This window comes from Pseudorca crassidens, chromosome 2 (assembly GCF_039906515.1).
Source record: "Pseudorca crassidens isolate mPseCra1 chromosome 2, mPseCra1.hap1, whole genome shotgun sequence".
NCBI classification, from domain to species: domain Eukaryota; kingdom Metazoa; phylum Chordata; class Mammalia; order Artiodactyla; family Delphinidae; genus Pseudorca; species Pseudorca crassidens.
The window spans coordinates 73,817,710-73,837,221 of NC_090297.1; the positions used below are offsets into that span (position 1 = coordinate 73,817,710).

A 19,512-nucleotide genomic window follows, 5' to 3' on the forward strand; every position below is an offset into this window, starting at 1 on the left:
CCGTACAGACCACAAGGAGCAAAAATACCATGGCGAAGGCCGGGGAAAAGAGCGGCGGCAGCGGAAACAAAGGCTTGAAACGCAAAGCTGCTATTGAAGAACCTCAGGAGGCTGCAGTCGCTGAGGATGGGACGACGGAAAGTGGGGTCCAACCCTCGAAGGCGGCTGCCTTTCCTCCAGGCTTCAGCGTTTCGGAGATTAAGAACAAACAGCGGCGACACTTAATGTTCACGCGGTGGAAACAGCAGCAGCGGAAGGTATGAGGCGCGGAGGCGCCAGAGCGCGTGCGCGTTTTCCCTTTCGCTCCCCTGGGGTGGAAGTTGGGGGATGGAGGGGATGTAGAAGGGGCATCTAACCCATTCTGGTGTGCACGTATGGGGGAAGGGTGTCCTAGAAGACTTATTGGGACTATAATTTCTAATCCGAGATCTGATGGATTGAGGGTCAACAGGCGCTGGGGGAAAAAAAAAAAACCTATTTTATATTGTGTGTCAAGCATTCTGTTCAGAAGTCGACAGAAGTTACAGATTTACGGTACATCTTGCCGGTTCTTGATCATTTTAAAAGCATGTTTTGTTTATAAAATATTTGAGTAACTAGTGATGGTTTTATTGGAAACAACCTGAAAACTCCTCTCTCATTACCGTTTATTTTTAGTACTTTTCAGGACAAGCAACCAGCATAGCCACGGTTTTCTTTAGGATGCAATTTGCAAAGGAATGCAAAACAAAACAACAAAAACTATTTAACTTGTTTAGATGTACATTTTGCACTTTCACTTAATTTGAGGTTTTATAGTAAAAGATAAAGCTAGTGAAATTTTAAACATTTAAACTTGTCAATTTAGATTAGTGTTTTGAAGGAGCAGAATCTTTGAGAAATCTTATTGATTGGCTAGCTCATTTGGTTTACAATAACAGCTACGGAAATCTAAGTCAGGATGTTTCTTTTAATACATTTCTAAGATTGCTCAGTTTAAATATTCATAGCATTAGTAATTTGTAACTTCAGTATGTGTTTGTGATATAACTGGTGGTTTCTCAATATTGTTCTTTTCTTTTTCAAATCCTTTAGGAAAAGTTGGCAGCTAAGAAAAAACTTAAAAAAGAGAGAGAGGCTCTTGGTGATAAGGTAAATGAAACTTTTAGTCCTCTGCTTTCTGTCTGGTATTAAGGAGTGCTCCCTCATACTTACATTGAATCACTTTCTTTTAAAATTTATTATGAAATATTTTGGATATATAAAATGATATAAAAATAAGGCAGCATACCCCTTTCTATCCTTTACTCAGCTTAAGAAATTACGCATTAGTAGATAGTGTTCAAGTTCTTGTGTACTTTTTTCTGATTGCTTTCCCCTCCAAAGAAACACTCATTGGGACTTCCCTGGTGGTCCAGTGGTTAAGAGGGTTAAGACACCGCGCTTCCACTGCAGGGGGCACCGGTTTCAAACTTAGATCCCTCTTGACATGTAGCATGGCCAAAAAAAAAAAAAAAAGATAAGCACTCATGAAATTGCTCTTTATTGTTCCCATGCACTTCCTTTATTACCTTTACTATGTTTGTGTCCCTAAACAGTAAACCCAGTAGTGGTGTTTTGCATGTTTTCAAAATTTCAAAATGGTGTGTCTACTTCAACTTGCTTACTTTACTTAACTTTATGTGTTTGAGAGGCAGAGACACATCTCCCTGACTGGGAATGGGGAAGATTCCCGGTTTAGGCCTGTAACTGGAGCTCTTCTGACTTGATGCACTTTGTTATGCAAGGCTGGGGAATGGCTGGGCACAGCCTCTTCTGTTGTAGGGTTGGGGCGTGTAAGAATGAGAGCTGACTCTGAGGTTAGGAGCCTTCGAAGAGTGAGAATGGGGAGTGGGAGGAAGGTGAGATACCTGAGTGGATTATGGCAAAGAAGAGAGAAGAGATAATGCATCAAGAAAGGATTTGGCTATTTTTGTGATATTAACAAAAAGTGAAATCTTTCTATTGAAAAATTTTAAAAGAACTACTAAATACTTCTGCATTATTGCACAGCTAAGTTATTTTCATTTTAGTTTCATTTTATTTATAGTTAGTTCTAGGTTACAATTTATACTTGCAAAATTTAAAAAATGTTCGACTTTTCCCCCCTCCCATCTCTTAAGATGAGGGACCAAGAAATGATAAGCATTTTTGAGAAAGTGAAAAATAATAGACTATATATATATATATATATATATATACACACACACACACAAACTAAACGCTTCTTCTTCATGAATTTTATTTATAGTATTAGGTTAAATCACAGGAAGTTGCCAGTGTTAGACTGTTTTGACCTGCGAAATCCTATCAAGCAATGTTAGTCTTTTTTAAACTCTCAATAATCAGTCAGTTATAGCAAATTAATATGCTGATCACCATTTGAAAATATCACCTTTCTTGTTTTTGGATGACTTCCTAGAACTGCCTCTTTTAAAAAAATTGCTTCAAATTTAATATTCATTTCATAGAATAATAAAAAAATCCTAGTTTGTCAGTTCATATTCATCTCTGTTAGTGTACATATATTTTGGATTAGTTTTAGTCAGTATATGGTTACAGTTCTGTGTTCTTGCTCCTTAAAATTTCATTTACACAATATTTTGGTCTAAGCAAACAATATTGTGCATGATTGCTGATTCTCATGGTATTCCATTATGCTGGAAATGCTGTAGTCATTATCCTGTTGTTGGACATCTGCCCTGTTTACTGTTCATTTCCACTAACCATAGTGATAATACATATTTCTTTGTATAAATTGCTCCCCCTTTTCATTCCTTACCATAAATCCCCCAAACTAGAATTACTAGTTCAGTAGATGGAAACAGATTTATAGCTTTTCTTATATATTTATGAATAGCTTTCTGAAAGTATTGAAACAAAGCTACATATATATGTACCTTTGTAATTTTTTCCCATTTGATATTTTTCTTCTTCATGAATAATTATTTTGATTCCAGTTTCTTCTCTCTGCTACTTCTGCCTGGTTTTAAGCCATTTTATTTAGTGTCAGCAGTTTTTCCAGTATGTGCACGTGTCTGCTCAGAGAATTAAAAAGCCTCTTACTCAATATTGTTATTAGGATTGATGTAGCAGTGGGTTGAAATGAGGAACAGATTGAGTTTTTGTATTATTTGCAGATTTCTGTTATTCTTCCCCAATCATAATGCAAAATTATTAATGTAAATTACTCCTAAGACTTAACCCTTTTTCTTTTATTTAGGCTCCACCAAAGCCTATACCGAAGACCATTGACAACCAGCGAGTGTATGATGAAACCACAGTAGACCCTAATGATGAAGAGGTAATGTTAGTATAGCACAGAGAACTGTATTCAATATCCTGTGATAAACCATAATGGGAAAGGATATGAAAAAGAATGTGTGTGTGTGTGTATATATATACACACTGAATCACTTTGCTATACAGAAGAAATTAACATGACATTGTAAATCAACTATACTTCAATAAAATACATTTTTTAAAAATGATTAAAAAAAAAAAAAGAAAAGAGGTAATGTTAGAAGTCTTAAATGAATTTGGATGACCACACTTGATAAATTGTCTATTCGTATGTCAATGTTTAAATTAAAGTACTAACTGGTGAAGATGTATAATGGACTGATTGAACTGTAATGTTGGCATATTATCATTATTTATTGTAGATTATTTCATAATTGAGTTTCTCAACAATGCTGTAGAAAAAGGGAGTAATTATTTATTTTCTAGAAAGGTATTGTATTTTATGCCTAGGTAAACTTATTTGTCATTTAATCTGTATAATAGTTCCAGTGTTTTTTAATGTCATTTGAAAAGCATTCCTCATACTATAGATTTTTGTAGTATTTGTTATACATTTTGACACCTAAGGATAACATTTGATGGTATTTTTGTGTCCTCATAAAACTCTTGGTTTCAAGATAACCTTCCACTTTTCACATTTTCCCTTTAAATAGTTTGCAACAGTACAGTGAGAGAATCAAGGTTTTAAAACTTTGTATATATATGTATTCTTTGATTTGTGTACGGGAAACTTGTTTTTGTTATATTTATTTGCTTTCAAACAATGCTGTTACCAACATTCTTTCACATATTTCCTGGTATAGCCATTCATTCATTCAGTTTGTCAGTCAGTTTTCCAGCAAACGCTTCTTGATTGCCTGCTATGTATGGAGATCTGTTTTAGGGACATGGGATTCATCAGTGCACAAAATACACATATACACACAAAATTTCTGCCCACCCAGAGCTTACTTTCTAGGAAGAGAGACAAACAATGAACATAATAAAATAAATTACCATAGGTTAGCAGATGGTAGGTTACTAAAATTAAATAGGGTAAAGGAGATTCAGGACAACTTGGTGTAGAGCGAGTTTGCAATTTTACAAAAAGGGGGGGTGCATGAGAGAGAGTATCTGTGTGTGTGTGTGTGTGCCTGCATTTTATTTATTGCGACATAATTTCAGACTTAATAGAAAAGTAAGAATTCATGTATACACTTCACCTGGATTTCCTAAATGTTAAATTGTATCACACTTCATTTTCATTTATGTTCTCTCTGAAATGCTTGAGAGTAAGTGGCAGATATAAGCCCCTTTACTCATACATGCTTAGTGTGTTTTACCTATAAACTTTTTTTTAATAAGCACAGTGTACAGTTTCCAAAATTAGACAATTAACATTGATATACATTATTATCTGATCTGTACAGCTTACTCAGATGTCACAATGATGTCATTTTTCATAAAAGAAAAATCCCAGTTCTTGCATTTCATCCCATTACAATGACTCTAACCTCCTTTAGTTTGGAACAGTTCCGCAGAATTTGCTTTTAATGACATTGACATTTTTGAAGAGTACAGACCAGGTATACTTGTAGAATGCCACTTAATATGAGTTTGGTGTTTGCTCATGATTATATTCAGCTTATGTACTTTTGACAGGAGTACCACAGTTGTGACCTTATGTTCTTTTCAGTGCTCTTAGCAGGAGTCACATATTGTTGATTTTCCCATTACTGGTTATATTAACTTTCATCACATGATTAAAGTGGTGTCTGTCAGGTTTCTCCACTATAAGTACTATTTTCCCCTTTGAATTTAATAAATATTTTGGGAGGGAGATACTTTGAGATTATATAAATAAATATATGTTACTCTTTAAACTCTCACTAAAGATTTTGCAATTACAAATAATTTTTTCCAGTCTGATAGGTGAGAAATTGTATTTCCATGTAGTTTTAATTTGCTGTTTTTTTGTTATGAATGAGGTTGGACATCGTTTCATGTTTTCTTCCTTTCTTTCTAATCAATTGTTTGTTCATGTCTCTTGCCCATTTTTCTGTTGGTTAGGGTTGCAATTTTTATACAATGGTTAGGGTAGGCTTCATTGAGGAGATGACCTTTTAGCAAAGACTTGAAGGATGTGAAGAAATCAGCCATCTTTGGGCAGAAAGTAATCCAGGATAAGGGGACATGGCCAGCGCAAAAGCTCTAAGGCAGGAACATGCTTAGTTTATTTTTGAGAATCAGTAAGGAAGCCAGTATGCTGAAATTAAGTGAGCAAGAGGGAGGGTGGTAGAAGAGGTGACAGGAAAATACGGGGAAGGGAAGAGGCCAGATCAGTGACTTTGCTGGCCATTGTGAGGACTTTGGCTTTTATACTTAGTGAAATGAGGAGCCATTGGATGGTTTTGAACAGGGGAATGATGTGATTGTATTTAATTTTTTTTAAGTAATTGGTTGCTTTACTGAGATAGCAGTCAGAGAGGTAAACAGACTAGTTAGGAAGCTAATCCAGGAAAGAGATGATGATAATGATGGTGGTGGTGGTGATGATGATGATGATTGGGACCACAGTGGTTACAGTGAATGTTGAGAATCAGTCTGATTCTGAGGTTTGAGTTTTTGGCCTTGGTGTATTTTGATATTAGAGCCACTAAGAATTTCTTGATATGAGGTGTTAGAGAAAGAGGATTCAAAGATGGCATTGAGGTTTTTAGCCTGAGCAATTAGAAGGATAGAATGATGGAATTATCATTGACAAGGTATGGAACAGGCCTTGGCTGGAGATAAATTGGGGATCAAAAACATGTAATGTAAAAATTTCCCTAAATATTTACATAGGGGAGAATTTGTTAGGTCATGGGGTGTATAAATGTTCAACTTTACATTAAAGTGCCAAAATGTTTTCCAAAGTAGTGGTTGTATCATTTTGCACTCCCATGGTGTAAGAGCAATATTCCTGGTCATCCACGTTCTGACCATTGCTTGGTATATTCAGGTTAGTGATAAAGGGCTATCTCATTGTGGCTTGAGTTTGCTCTTCCCTGATTCCTAAAGTGGTTGAGCATCTTTTTGTGCATGTACTGTGGTTTTGGTAGAGATATGCCAGCTCATGTCTTTTGCCCTATTTTCTATCCTGTAGTGTATTTTACTGATTTGTAGAATTTCTCTAATTTCTACTAATCCTTTACATGTATTACAAGTATCTTCCAATTTGTGGATTCTCTTTTTACTTTCTTCTTTGGTGTCTTCTGATGAACAAAAGTCCTTAATATAGTTGGGTTTAATTTTTTTTGTTTTTGTGGTGAATGCTGTTTTGTCATGTTTAAGAAATCTGTCTCTATCCTGTAATCATATGATATCATATTTTTTTTCCTAAAAGAACTGGAGAGCTACTTTTCACATTTATGTACTTAATTATCAGGAATGAATTTCTCTGTTTGGTGTGAGAAAGGAAACCAGTTTCTCTCTTCCACTGCTCCCTCCTTCCCCCTCATACGTAACCAGTTTCCCCAGCACCATTTTTGGAGCAGTACAACCTTTTCTCATAGTAAATTGTAATGCTGTGTCATATATTAGGTATCCGTATATGCTTAGTCTTTTTCTGGGCTATTTTTTTTGGTAGTTTGTTGCTGGATCAGTTCTTTACTTTCTTAATTATTTAGCTTCGTGATAAGTTTTGATACCTGTTAGGGCAAGATGCCCCTCCCCATTACCATCCTCAAATCCCTCTGTTCAGGAGTGTTCTCTTCCTGGACCTTTGGTCTTCCATATAAAATTATAAATTGTACTAAATCAGATCAGTTTGAGGATATATATATATATTGCTTAATTAGGTCTTATTTAAATACTGAAAATGTATTTCAGTGAATTTCATTGTTTTCTTAATACAAATTGTACACATGAATCTTGTTAGAGCTATTCCTGGGTATCTTACATTTTTTCTTATTAGTGTAAAGCACATCTCTTTGAAAACTGTTTAAATTGCTGATTTACAAAAATGCAGTTGATTTTTTTAATACATTTTTTAAAACATCTATCTATCTATATTTGGCTCCGTTGGGTCTTCGTTGCTGCGTATGGGCTTTCTCTAGTTGCTGCGCGTGGGCTTTCTCTAGTTGCTGCAAGCAGAGGCTACTCTTCGTTGTGGTGCACAGGCTTCTCATCGCGGTGGCTTCTCTTTCTGTGGAGCACAGGTTCTAGGCCTGCAGGCTTCAGTAGTTGTGGCACGCAGGCTCAGTAGTTGTGGCTTGCAGGCTCCAGAGTGCAGGCTCAGTAGTTGTGGCGCACGAGTTTAGTTGCTCCACGGCATGCGGGATCTTCCTGGACCAGGGATCGAACCTATGTCCCCTGCATTGGCAGGCGGATTCTTAACCACTGCGCCCAGGGAAGTCCCTGCAATTGATTTTTGGATCATGATCTTCTAACCAGTAGTTTACCTAAATTCATTTCTAATAATTTGTCTGAATGTTGTTTTCATTTCATGTTTAATCCTTTCTGCAAATAAGTTTTTGTTAATTACTTTCAATCCATTAACAGTTTCTTTCGTTCTTACTTAGAACCTCCAGCATGTCAAATAAATAGAAAAAGCAATATTAGCATCTGTGCCATGTTACTGATTTTAAAGAGAATACTTCGTGTATCATTATTAATGTTTGTGTCATTAATGGTAGATTCTCCTTATGAGTTATGGAAATTCCATTCTTTTTTTGCTGGATTTTTTGTTTAATGAAGGAATGTAGAAAGTTAGATGCTTTTCCTGCAAATATTAAGATAATTTATGCACTTTTTCTGCAGATATTGAGATGAATGTGCAGTTTTCTCCTTTATTGCACGAATGTAGTAAACGAAATAGATTTTCTAATCTTAAACCTCTTGTATTCATGGGATAAATACAATTTAGTTAAGATGACACAGGCCTACTAGAGAATGGACTTGAGGATACGGGGAGGGGGAAGGGTAAGCTGGGACAAAGTGAGAGAGTGGCATGGACATGTATACACAACCAAACATAAAATAGATAGCTAGTGGGAAGCAGCCGCATAGCACAGGGAGATCAGCTCCGTGCTTTGTGACCACCTAGAGGAGTGGGATAGGGAGGGTGGGAGGGAGGGAGATGCAAGAGGGAAGAGATATGGGGACATATGTATATGTATAACTGATTCACTTTGTTATAAAGCAGAAACTAACACACCATTGTGAAGCAATTATACTCCAATAAAGATGTTTAACAAAAAAGATGTTTTATCTTCTTAACATATTGTTTTGGTTTTTTAATGCTTTGTTTAGAACATGTACATGTGTGTTCATGAGTGAGACTACAGTAATGTCCTATTTTCATTCCTAATTTTATTTATTTGGGCTTTTCACCAGAGGTGTATCTGTTTTGTTTTTCTTTTCAAACTACTGTTTTCTTTAATCTTCTCTATTGAATCTTTGTTTTCTAATTCATTTATATCTCCTCATACCTTTATTTCTTTTACACTATGAGTTTATTGTTTTTATTTTTTTGATTAGCTTATTTTCATCTTTTTTATTATGAGCAACTAAGGTCATAAAATTCACTTTTGCTATAGCCCCCAAGTTTTAAGATGCATTTCTTTCATTATTGTTTAAATCTGAGTACCTCTTTTAATGAAAGATGATTTCCTCTTGTTTGCTATATTTTTTTATTTCATTAGTTTTCCCCGATCCTTGTTATTTCTTTCCTTCTGCTTACCTGGAAGAGCAAATGAAAGCTCTTCCATTTGCTCTTCTTTTTCTAGCTTCCTAAGATGGAAGCTTAGATTATTGATTTTATACTTTTTTCCTAGTATAAGCATATAAAGCTCTGGTTTACCCCTAAGCACTGCTTTAGCCACATCCCATACATTTTGGTATGCTTGTTGTGTTTTCATTTTCATTCTGTTCAAGATATTTTCTAATTTCTCCTGTGATTTCTTCTTTGGCTTATGATTTTCAAAAAAGTGTCCTGTTTAATTTCCAAATATTTGAGGATTTCCCAGATTCTTTCTGCTGTTGATTTCTAATTCAATTTTATTGTGGTTTGGGACATATTTTGTTTGATTTCAGTCCTTTTCAATTAAAGAAATGTCCTAGCATTTATGTCCTAGCATAAATAAGATCTATTCTGAAGAATGATTTATCACAATCTACTTCAAATAAATACTGACACGATTCTGGTAAAATACAGCAAGTTTGCACCAGTATAGCTTCATGACCCTCCACTCTTACTCATGCTATTATTGTCAGCACACGTTGTTATGTATTACATCTGTCTATGTTATAAACCCAGTGTTGTAATTACTGCTTTAAACATCCTGTTTTTTTTAAAGAAATTAAGAGCATACACACACAGCACACCCACAGAGTCTTTTATGTTTACCTTCATCGTTACCTATTTACAGTGCTCTTCTTTCCTGCTTGTGGATCAGAGTTACCATCTGGTATCATTCTCTTTCAGCTTCTAGGACTTTCTTAAGCCTTTGTTTTTATAGCAGGTCTGATAGCTAATTATCTCAGCTTTTGTTTATCTGAAAGTGTGCTTATTTTGCCTTCATTTTTGAAAGAATTTTGTGGGATATAGAATCCTTGGTTGACTTTTTTTTTCTTCTGGTACTTTGAACTTGTTCCATTGCATTTTGACCTTCATTATTTCTCTTGAGAAAGCAGCCATTAATAATCATTGTTCCCATGTACGTGATTTATTTTTTTCTTCTTTCAAAATTTTCTGTTTTTTGGCTTTTACCAGTTTGACACTGATGTGTTTAGGTGTTGTTCTTTCTTTTTATTCTACTTAAGATTTTCTGAGTTTGGACCTTAAGTTAGAGTTTTTCATCCTTTATTTCTTTGAAAATTTTTTCTGCCCTCATCTCTCCTTCGGGGACTTCCTTTTCACACACACTGTTGAAATGGTTATGAGTGTTCTAAAAGTTTCTGCAGCTTTGCTCCTTTTGCTATGATTGTGTTCTCCATTCTTCGGATTGGATACTTATTAATCTATTTTCAAGTTTATTGATTATTCTGTATCTTAGATCTGCTATTAAGCCTGTATTTTTCCTTAATTCCTTGAATATATCTGTTATAGCTGCTTTGAAATTTTCACTAAATTCAACATCTGGGCCCACTCAGTCAGTTTTTATTGACTTCTCTTTTCCTGATTATAAGTCATACTTTTCTGTTTCTTTGTATATCTGATATTTTGGTTGAAAATTGGACATTTTAGAAAACATTGCAATAACTCTGGATTGTTTTTTGTTTTTTTAAGGGTTATTCTTTTTGTTTTAGTAACTTGTCTGGACTTAAACTGGAATCTGTCTGACAGTAGCATTATGTTACTACTCAGTTTGTTATTTTTAACATGCCTCCCTAGGGACTGTCCCAGTGTTTGTGTGGATTAATGGTCAGCCAGTGATTTGGGTAGAGGTTGTGGTGCGACACCATGAACCCCTAAGACATACATACCCTCTGCCAGCTGAGCTGTGTGTGGATTGAGGAATGCATTCAGAGTTGCAGCCATTTTTCAAGTCTCCCTTGCCTTTCAGGTGCACTGGATTCTCAGGTCTCTCTCATGTGTAGTTTAGCTGTCAGTCAGGGATTTGGGGAGAGATTATGCCAGTCCCTCTATGATTTTTACTTCCAGAGCTCTCATTAAATTTTTGGCTGGTCCACATCTACCCTGAACTGGGCCTGTAACCTTGGATTGGCAAAGCTAGCGTCTTCACACCTGCCCCTCCTTGAATCTGGTCCACCACCTCTGGATTCAGGATTGCTGGTTGTCGCCTACTATCAGTCCTGAAGTTGGTAAAGTTACTGTTTTCACCAACAAGGTTGATAGAGGAAATGGAATAGCTCTAGGCAAGATTCTTGATGTTCTTGCCCACAGATGTATCCATTTTTCAAGAACAAACGCATCTCAGTGTGTGTCTTGAAATTGTTTTTGACAGTTTTTTTTCCAGTTTTATGTTAGTATTCCTCAGATAGAAAATTACCCAACCTCTTCATGTTGCCATTAACCTAAGTCCCTCCTGGGCCCTCTTTAAATCACCAGTCAGCTAGGTAGTCAGTGTTATAGAATCCCTACTGTAACTACTTTTAAAATGCTGGCCCAGTAGAATGTCTGATGTAAAATTATCTCTCTTTCTGTTTTCAGGTTGCTTATGATGAAGCTACGGATGAATTTGCTTCTTACTTCAACAGACAAACTTCTCCCAAGATTCTCATCACTACATCAGATAGACCTCATGGGGTAAACATATCAATTAGTATAGCTCTTGAATTCTTAATTTTCTTACATTACTTAGATTATTTAAGAGAACTCTGTTCAGAAGAGTTAAATTATTAGTAATTGCCTTAGATTATGCCTGTAAATAAGCTAAATAAAATGTAATGCTGATGTGATACAGGCTCACTAAGCATGATTCTTCAGGATAGGCTTTCTCAGCCTCAGCACTGTTAGTATTTTAGGCTGGATACTTTTTTATTGTGCAGATTGTCCTGTTCATTATAGGATGTTTAGCAGCATCTCTGGCCTCTATGCACTAGATATCCGTAGCAGCCAAACCCCACACTACCACCAGTCATATCCACCAGAAATGCTTCCAGATGTTGCCAAACATCCCTTGATGGCAAAACTGTCCCTAGTTGAGAACCACTGCTTTAGGTTGATCAGCCTTTGATGGATGAAACATTGTTTAGGTTTCACTCTTTCCCTAGCCTTGCTCTCTTTTAATAACACTATCTTATAATAATTACTTCTTTGCTTATAAATATGTGCTACACAGATTTGTATTTTTCACTTTTGAGGATTTTTGTTATTTTATTTTATAGAGAACAGTACGACTCTGTGAACAGCTCTCCACAGTTATACCAAACTCACATGTTTATTACAGAAGAGGACTGGCTCTGAAAAAAATTATTCCACAGTGCATCTCAAGAGATTTCACAGACCTGATTGTTATTAATGAAGATCGTAAAATACCAAGTATCCTTTGTTTTTTTACGGAAGTTTTCCTGTCTAAACAAGAGACAGCTTCAGGGAATTCATAATCTAGTAGGAGAAAAGAAACATGTAAACAAACAAAAATATAGTGTGGATAGTACAATTAAGAGAGAAATACAGGATACAGTGCAAACTCTGGTAAAATCTGCCCTGGGGATATCAGGGAGGAAGTACTTGATAGAAAAAAGTGCTTAAACCCTGTCTAGGTGGATATGGGTGAATGAGGTAAGGAAGAGGAAGAGTACCCACTGCAGAAATAACCATTTGGAAAGATAGAGGCGTGAAGGTGCTGACCCAGTTGGGGATCTGCAACTGTCATTTGATATGACTAGATTTTATGGTGCCAGAGGTGGTATCACAGGATTGCATTTTTAAAGTAGGTATTTGGGCCCATATTATGTATTAACTAGTATATCAGATGCCAAGAATAATCTATCCTTTTACCATGAATCACAGATCTGAGGTGAATGTGTTCCCTAAACCCTAGGTGTTTCTTCCTGTTGTGAGGTAAGAGATCATATAAAGGATGCCTAGATTTTTTGTCATTGCTGTTGTTTTACTTACTCATCTCATGGCGGCCTGTGAACTCAGTAACTTTAAAGATGGCCAGTTGAATGAGTCAAAATTAAGGACTTAAACAATAGGGACAGTACTTCTCTGCTGCCAGGTTAACATTTTTTTTCTTAAATCAATGAACACTTTTTAAAAAATAATGGTTTACAAGCTGTTTTTTTTTATTTAAATAATTTTTATGGCTTTTATTGTTTTCAGTGTAAGTTAAAGACTTTACCCACTTGTACAGGTTGCTTTTCAGAGACTTTTAAGACTAAAACTAGCTTTGTATTGTGGTATATTGTTGGTCATTTTATAATTTGGCCGGATCGGGAGTTACTGTAACAAAGTAACAAAAATCTCTTGAATACTTAACTATTCCAGAAGAGATTTGTTTTAAGGTAGTTGTTGCCTTTTTAAAACTACCCTCCCAACATAAGGTGGCAAGGTCTGTGTTCCTCTATTTTTGGCAGTTAAAAACCCATCATCATTTCATTACTAGCAAGCCTGCTAGTAACTCTTTGCTAAGAAGCAAGCATTTATCAATTCAATAAACATTCTATCCATCTCTTGCCTTTAGAAAGCTTATATTCTCTTTACTTTATAATACTGTGTTGTCTTTTTACCCCAAATGTATTAATATTTTTCTGTTTACCATATTGGACACCCTAGAGGGTAAGTTAACCGTCAGGTAATTAAGGTACCATCAGTACACAGACCTGATTTAAGGAAATAATTAGGCTACTTAAGTAATCCAAATGTGAAACTGCTTACTCCTATTCACATAAACATATATATATATATGGTCTGCCCTCCCTGTCCACGGGTTCTGCATCTGCGGATTCAACCAACTGTATTGAAAGTTGGAGGGCTTACTCTACTATGCCAATTTATATAAGGGACTTGAGCATCTTTGGATCTGCCCTCCATGGTGGGTCCCAGACCCAGTCCCCCACAGATACTGAGGGAAAATTACCCAAGACTTAATTTTTGGATACAGAATCATGCAGCAGTTTCTAAAAGTCCTCATGATTGGAAGTTTTATAAGTATAATCCTGCCTGGATGTTAATTTTTATAATTTCAAAGATGTTTCATTTTTTCTGATTAACATCTAGTAATGCAGCTGATGTCAGAGTATCAGTGAAAGACACTAGGAAAACAAATCTCTTGATTTGCTTGATCACATAGAATGATCTTCAGACTAATGCACATTGGTAAGCCAGACTGGAAGTCCATCTTGGATAAGAGATTGTAAGATAAGGCAAAGAATATCTGCAGAAACTTGTAAATGAGACTGTTGCTCTAAGGAAGATATGAGACAGGTAAATGGAGGAAGGACAGTGGCTAATCTTTGCCATGATCCCCCCCCCAAAATGTAGAATTAAAGGGAGAATAATTTGTAAGCACCTAATAGAAATGGTGATTCCTAGAGACTTAACATGGGCTCACAAATAACAAATCATGACTCCTAATGATGGCACTTGGAGAAAAGTTGAAAGAATTGAAGATATCCAGCCTGGAAATAAGAAAGTGGGAACATGACAGCTGTCTAAAGATATATTGACAGTAGGAAGGGCTACTGTGTGCCATATGGTGGAAATTTATAGGGGTATACATTTTTGACTTATTCTAGAAAAGAACTTTGTTATCCTACCAGTAGCCTTGTGGCTTTGGGTCAGGCAGACGTGATATCAAATTCAGAGTTCATTACTTGCTATTTTTGTGAATTTAGTCAAGTTTCTTAGTTTCCTCATATTTTAAATGTAGGAAATAATACCTATCTTTGGGGTTCCCACAAGGATCACATTAAATGTATTATGTTTCAGAGGCATAGTGCCTGGCCTGTACTAGGCATTTTATTAATTGTGGTGCAGTGGGAAGCATGAAGGCTTTTTCTGGAGAGAGACAGACTTCCTCTATTCATTATTTCTAAATGGAAATTTGAGGTAGGGTAAGTCTTTGTGCTTTTGGCAGCTTATAGGGTGTTTTACATTCCTAGCCTTTGTATCAATCGTAACAAAATGCCTCTATACATTTCTAAATGGAAATTACCAGTCAAGAGTTTGGGCTCAGGTGTAACCCCACCCCAGTTGTGATCTACTGCCATGTAGCACTGAAACTTGGGTCGAATCTACCTGACCCTTCTCAGACTCTTCCTCATTGCTAAAATCAGTATGACTCCTATTTTACATGGTTTGGGTTAGAGATTAGCAATAACATAAAGCCTTTTGTACAATGCAGGTACTTAGGAATTAATACGTCTGGATTCTGTAGTTTCTTTTGACACAAACCACAATTTAGTGGGAATGTTCTGGAAAGGATTCAAGCCTTGATTTAGGTTGAAACTAATGACTTCTACCTCTCTTAACCCCCTCAAGATTTTATGATTTTTTCAATGTGCAAATGATACAGAAATACTTTTGCCTGTACCTCATGAGGTTGAACTTTTGGTGAGTCCTTTAAGGGAAGGAAAGAATTCAAACATTTACTGATAATCTGCTATGTAGTAGGCACTAGTATCTGTCAGAAATTAGTTAATAGATTTGCTGGGAAGAAAGGCATTTTACATGACTGTAACTCAAATGACAAGTGCTGTAGTAAGTAACAGTGAGATCGAGACTATTTAGAGCTTAATTTTGACTGTAAAGAGATGGCATTTGAAGTGGGTCTTAATGGATGAGTAAAATATTGTAGATATTTGAAATACAATGAGCAAAAATCACATGATAGGATTAATGTGTGTGGTGTGTGAGAGACTGTGTCAGTGTCTACCAGCTTGGAAGCAATATGGGGAGACAACAGGTTAGAAAGGTAGTTTGGAGCCACAGTATGACTGCTATGATGATGTCTTAAATCTATAGATGAGTCTGGTGAGAGTAGTTTGAAATTAGCTACAGCTGTCAAACTCTCACAGTATCCAGTTTTTCACATAGCACACGAAGAGCTATGGTACAGATAGTGACACAGCCGAGTCCCATAGCTTTAGTAACTGTAGAACCAAGGCCTGAATCCAGCTTGATTTAGTCTATATTAGAAGATGTACTTGAAATGGTGAGAGATCAAACCAAGCAAAATACTGTTTTCCTAATCTGGGTGGAAAATCTCAAGGACCTCAATTAAGACAGTAACAATTGGGGTAAAGAGGAAGCTATAGCAGTGAGGAATTTAGGAAGGTAAAAGCAGTAGATAGGATTTGATGGGAGGAGGAAGGTGATGATAATAACCACCATAGTTTTTCAGTAGATGAATGGGAGAATGTCGATGGCTGTTTTTTTTTAATCTTGAATTTTATTTTATTTTTTTATACATCAGGTTATTAGTCATCCATTTTATACACATCAGTGTATACATGTCAGTCCCAGTCTCCCAATTCATCATGTTGATGGCTTTTAAATATGGCAACATCTGTTTTATAAAACCCATATTGTGTGCAGAAAAACAGTTTAATTCTGACCTCCTTTTAAGGTTAAGTATTTGAAAGAATCAAGTTGTGCTACAAAGACTTGAGGTATGTTGTGTAGTTTAGCCGCATTCCAAACTTTTAAAGCCCTTGGGCTGCTAATCCTGCTGATTGTAGGTAGTTGTCTTACACTTCATTTGTAGTTTAGAGTGTCTAGCCTAATTCTGTTTGTGGTAGGGTAAGTGTTTAATTAATAGGTTGATTTTAAATTGTGGTACAGTAATCCCAAGAATTAAGACCATGTCTCTTGAGAACACTAATAACCTTGATTTCCAGAAGAGAGTTTGTCTCTGGTCTTGTAGGATGATATTCAAAACTGCATATCCTGACCTTAACAAATGTGTAAGACATACATATATATGTATGAAAGTGTGCCTTTTAAGGGTTATAAAGCCTCTGAACATAGAGGTAAACTTATATTCCATTTGCAGTGCTACAATTATGCTAGAATCTCATCCTTTTAGAGTATTATAGTAGTGGATTTTAGCTCTTTTCACCTACTTCAGTTGAATGCCGAACATACCCTATAGCTATTTACCATATTGTGAAGAGAAAAAGTAGGACTGCTATAGGTTAGTTAATTTTTCTGAAAGATTTAGGTTGACTTCTGTGTCTTGAATTTTGGGTATGGTAAGAAAATCTGTTAAGCCAGAGGAATACATGCACCCACCTATTTACCTAGCTACAGATTTTAGGAGGCTTTGGGCATACAAAGGACTAGTTATTTAAACAATTTAAAACTTAGATTACAGAATGTAATCTAAATGTGTTCTTAGCTTTGTGAACAGATGGATTAATTCTGAGTCACTTGCCAAATGGCCCAACTGCTCATTTTAAAATGAGCAGTGTTCGTCTGCGTAAAGAAATTAAGGTAAGTTTTATGCATTCCTTGATTGGCATTGGTCTTCTCACAGTATTTGATCAGTAAATGCTATAACCTATATAGATCTAATTGATTTTAATAATGGTATTTGCTCTTCTGGTTAAAGGGATACTTTCGTGTACTGACCGTTTTCTTGTGAGATTATAATTGAGTTATGGCAGACAAGCAATAGCCTTCGTTACTATGAAACATGTCACTTTTTAGTAGAACTTTCTTTTTGGTGCATTCACTGCATATTAAATAATTTTAGATAAATCTTATTTCATGGGTTTGATTAAGCCATTAAGATAACTAAAATGTTTCAATGTCATGTAAATTCGAAAACTTGAAATTGCAGTGAGATTGTTATTGTGACTTTTCATCATTTCTCTAGAGAAGAGGCAAGGACCCCACAGAACACATACCTGAAATAATTTTAAACAATTTTACAACACGGCTGGGTCATTCTGTTGGACGTATGTTTGCATCTCTCTTTCCCCATAATCCTCAATTCATTGGAAGGCAGGTTGCCACATTCCACAATCAACGGGATTATATCTTCTTCAGATTTCACAGGTGAGAAACTCCTTGGACTTCAATGATGAAATACATTTTACACACAAACCTGTTTTCTAATGTATTCTGACAAGTATTGTAGATGAGAAATTATCTTTCAAACTGTCATATTAAAGAAATAACAGTTTGGGGTCATTCACACTAATTTCCTTAACTCTATTTTATCTTTGAAGATACATATTCAAGAGTGAAAAGAAAGTGGGAATTCAGGAACTTGGACCACGTTTTACCTTAAAATTAAGATCTCTTCAGAAAGGAACCTTTGATTCTAAATATGGAGAATATGAATGGGTACATAAGGTATGTGCTTACTCTATGAAAAGCCATTTAGATAATTTTAAAAGGATGGAATGAGAATAAAACGACGTACTTTAAGCTTTGGGTGTTTATACCTTAAGTTAGGCTTCTGAATTTCTTCCCAGGAGCTAGCAATAATCAATCTCTGATACAGTGTTCTGGTCTGGAGATTAACCCTGGTTCATCTGAAATATCCCTAAAGATCAGTGGTTCTCAAAGTGGGACCAGTAGCATCACCTAAGAACCTGTTACAAAGGCAGACTGCTGGGCTACAGACCTGCTGAATCAGTAACTTAGGGAGTGGGCCAGCAGTCTGTTTATGAGCCTGTGTTATAATGATTCTGCAGCATGCTTGAAATTATTTTATAAAAGTTATATAGAAGTTACATTAAAGTTAAAATTATTTTATAGAAGGTTTTATAGAGGTTTGGAGATCATTTTAAATTATAAATGAAAACTTTAATACTTTAAAACACATAATTTTTCAACCTAATAAGAAATATTTCACCTAAGTATGACTAAAATTTTATGTCTATTATACACACACATATTGGAGCAGTAATTTCCAATACTTTTTATATTAGAGCTAAAGACTTAAACTGTCTCAGAGATAAACCTAGAGGTCCTTTTTTTATAGCACTGTTACAGATTGTTTACTTTTGTTGTTGTTGTTTTTTCTAATTTTCAGCCCCGGGAAATGGATACAAGTAGAAGAAAATTCCATTTATAAAGTACTGAGGGGATAGTATTGGATTGTGCTGAACAGGCCTATCTTGAATTTATGAAAGACGAACCTTTTCAAAATGGCATTTACTGATTTCATAAGCCTTCTGTCATGTCTGGATAAAGTACCAAGTGCCATGAATTGCCACTCACTATTTATGTAGCAAATAAAAGGTCATTTTGGTAAGAGTTTATAAATTCAAGTTTCCTAAAGCTTAATTCTCTTATTTTTAGGTAATTGTTAATAGTTGAAATTGGGATCAGCATTCAAACTAACATTCCTGTTTGTACTTTCATGGAACATGTGGGCTGGAGAGAAATACAGTGCTTGGTAAATACTGTGTAGCCCACTGTTTTCTATCAGACTGATCTTCATAGTTTTAATTCTGTTTCCCGAAAATACATATATTTGAGGGTGAGGTTTCTAGGCTGTTTAACATTTCCTTAAGCCTTTCAAGAAGGGTAGAAATTTTTAAAGCAAAGTGTTTTGCCAAGGACTAAAAGCAAAAGTTGCAAATTATTGATGCTAATCTTTGGTTCCCTTTTCCTTGGTACTTCTTTACCTCATTACATTGTACTGTAGTGCTCCACAGGAATTACCTCGGGCTCTGAAATTTTTCTCTTCCATCTTGTAATGAAATTCTTATATATCTAGTCTTTACTATCCTTACTAGAAGAGCCATGTGTTATGAAGTAAATAACTTCTAGGTGTAATGGTAATACCCCACAAAGTAGTT

The 19,512-nt window shown here is 35.6% G+C and overlaps 1 protein-coding gene across 1 annotated transcript; it reads left to right on the forward strand.

Annotated features, from left to right (window-relative positions):
• The first annotated feature begins 29 nt into the window (after positions 1 to 29).
• On the forward strand, positions 30 to 18,973 carry RPF1 (ribosome production factor 1 homolog). Its single transcript, XM_067726718.1, has 9 exons — positions 30 to 257; positions 1,075 to 1,131; positions 3,242 to 3,322; positions 11,456 to 11,551; positions 12,133 to 12,286; positions 17,106 to 17,188; positions 17,574 to 17,755; positions 17,929 to 18,055; positions 18,741 to 18,973. The coding sequence occupies exons 1-9, from the start codon at positions 30 to 32 to the stop codon at positions 18,780 to 18,782; spliced, it is 1,050 nt and encodes a 349-aa protein (XP_067582819.1). The 3' UTR covers positions 18,783 to 18,973.
• The last annotated feature ends 539 nt before the right edge of the window (positions 18,974 to 19,512 follow it).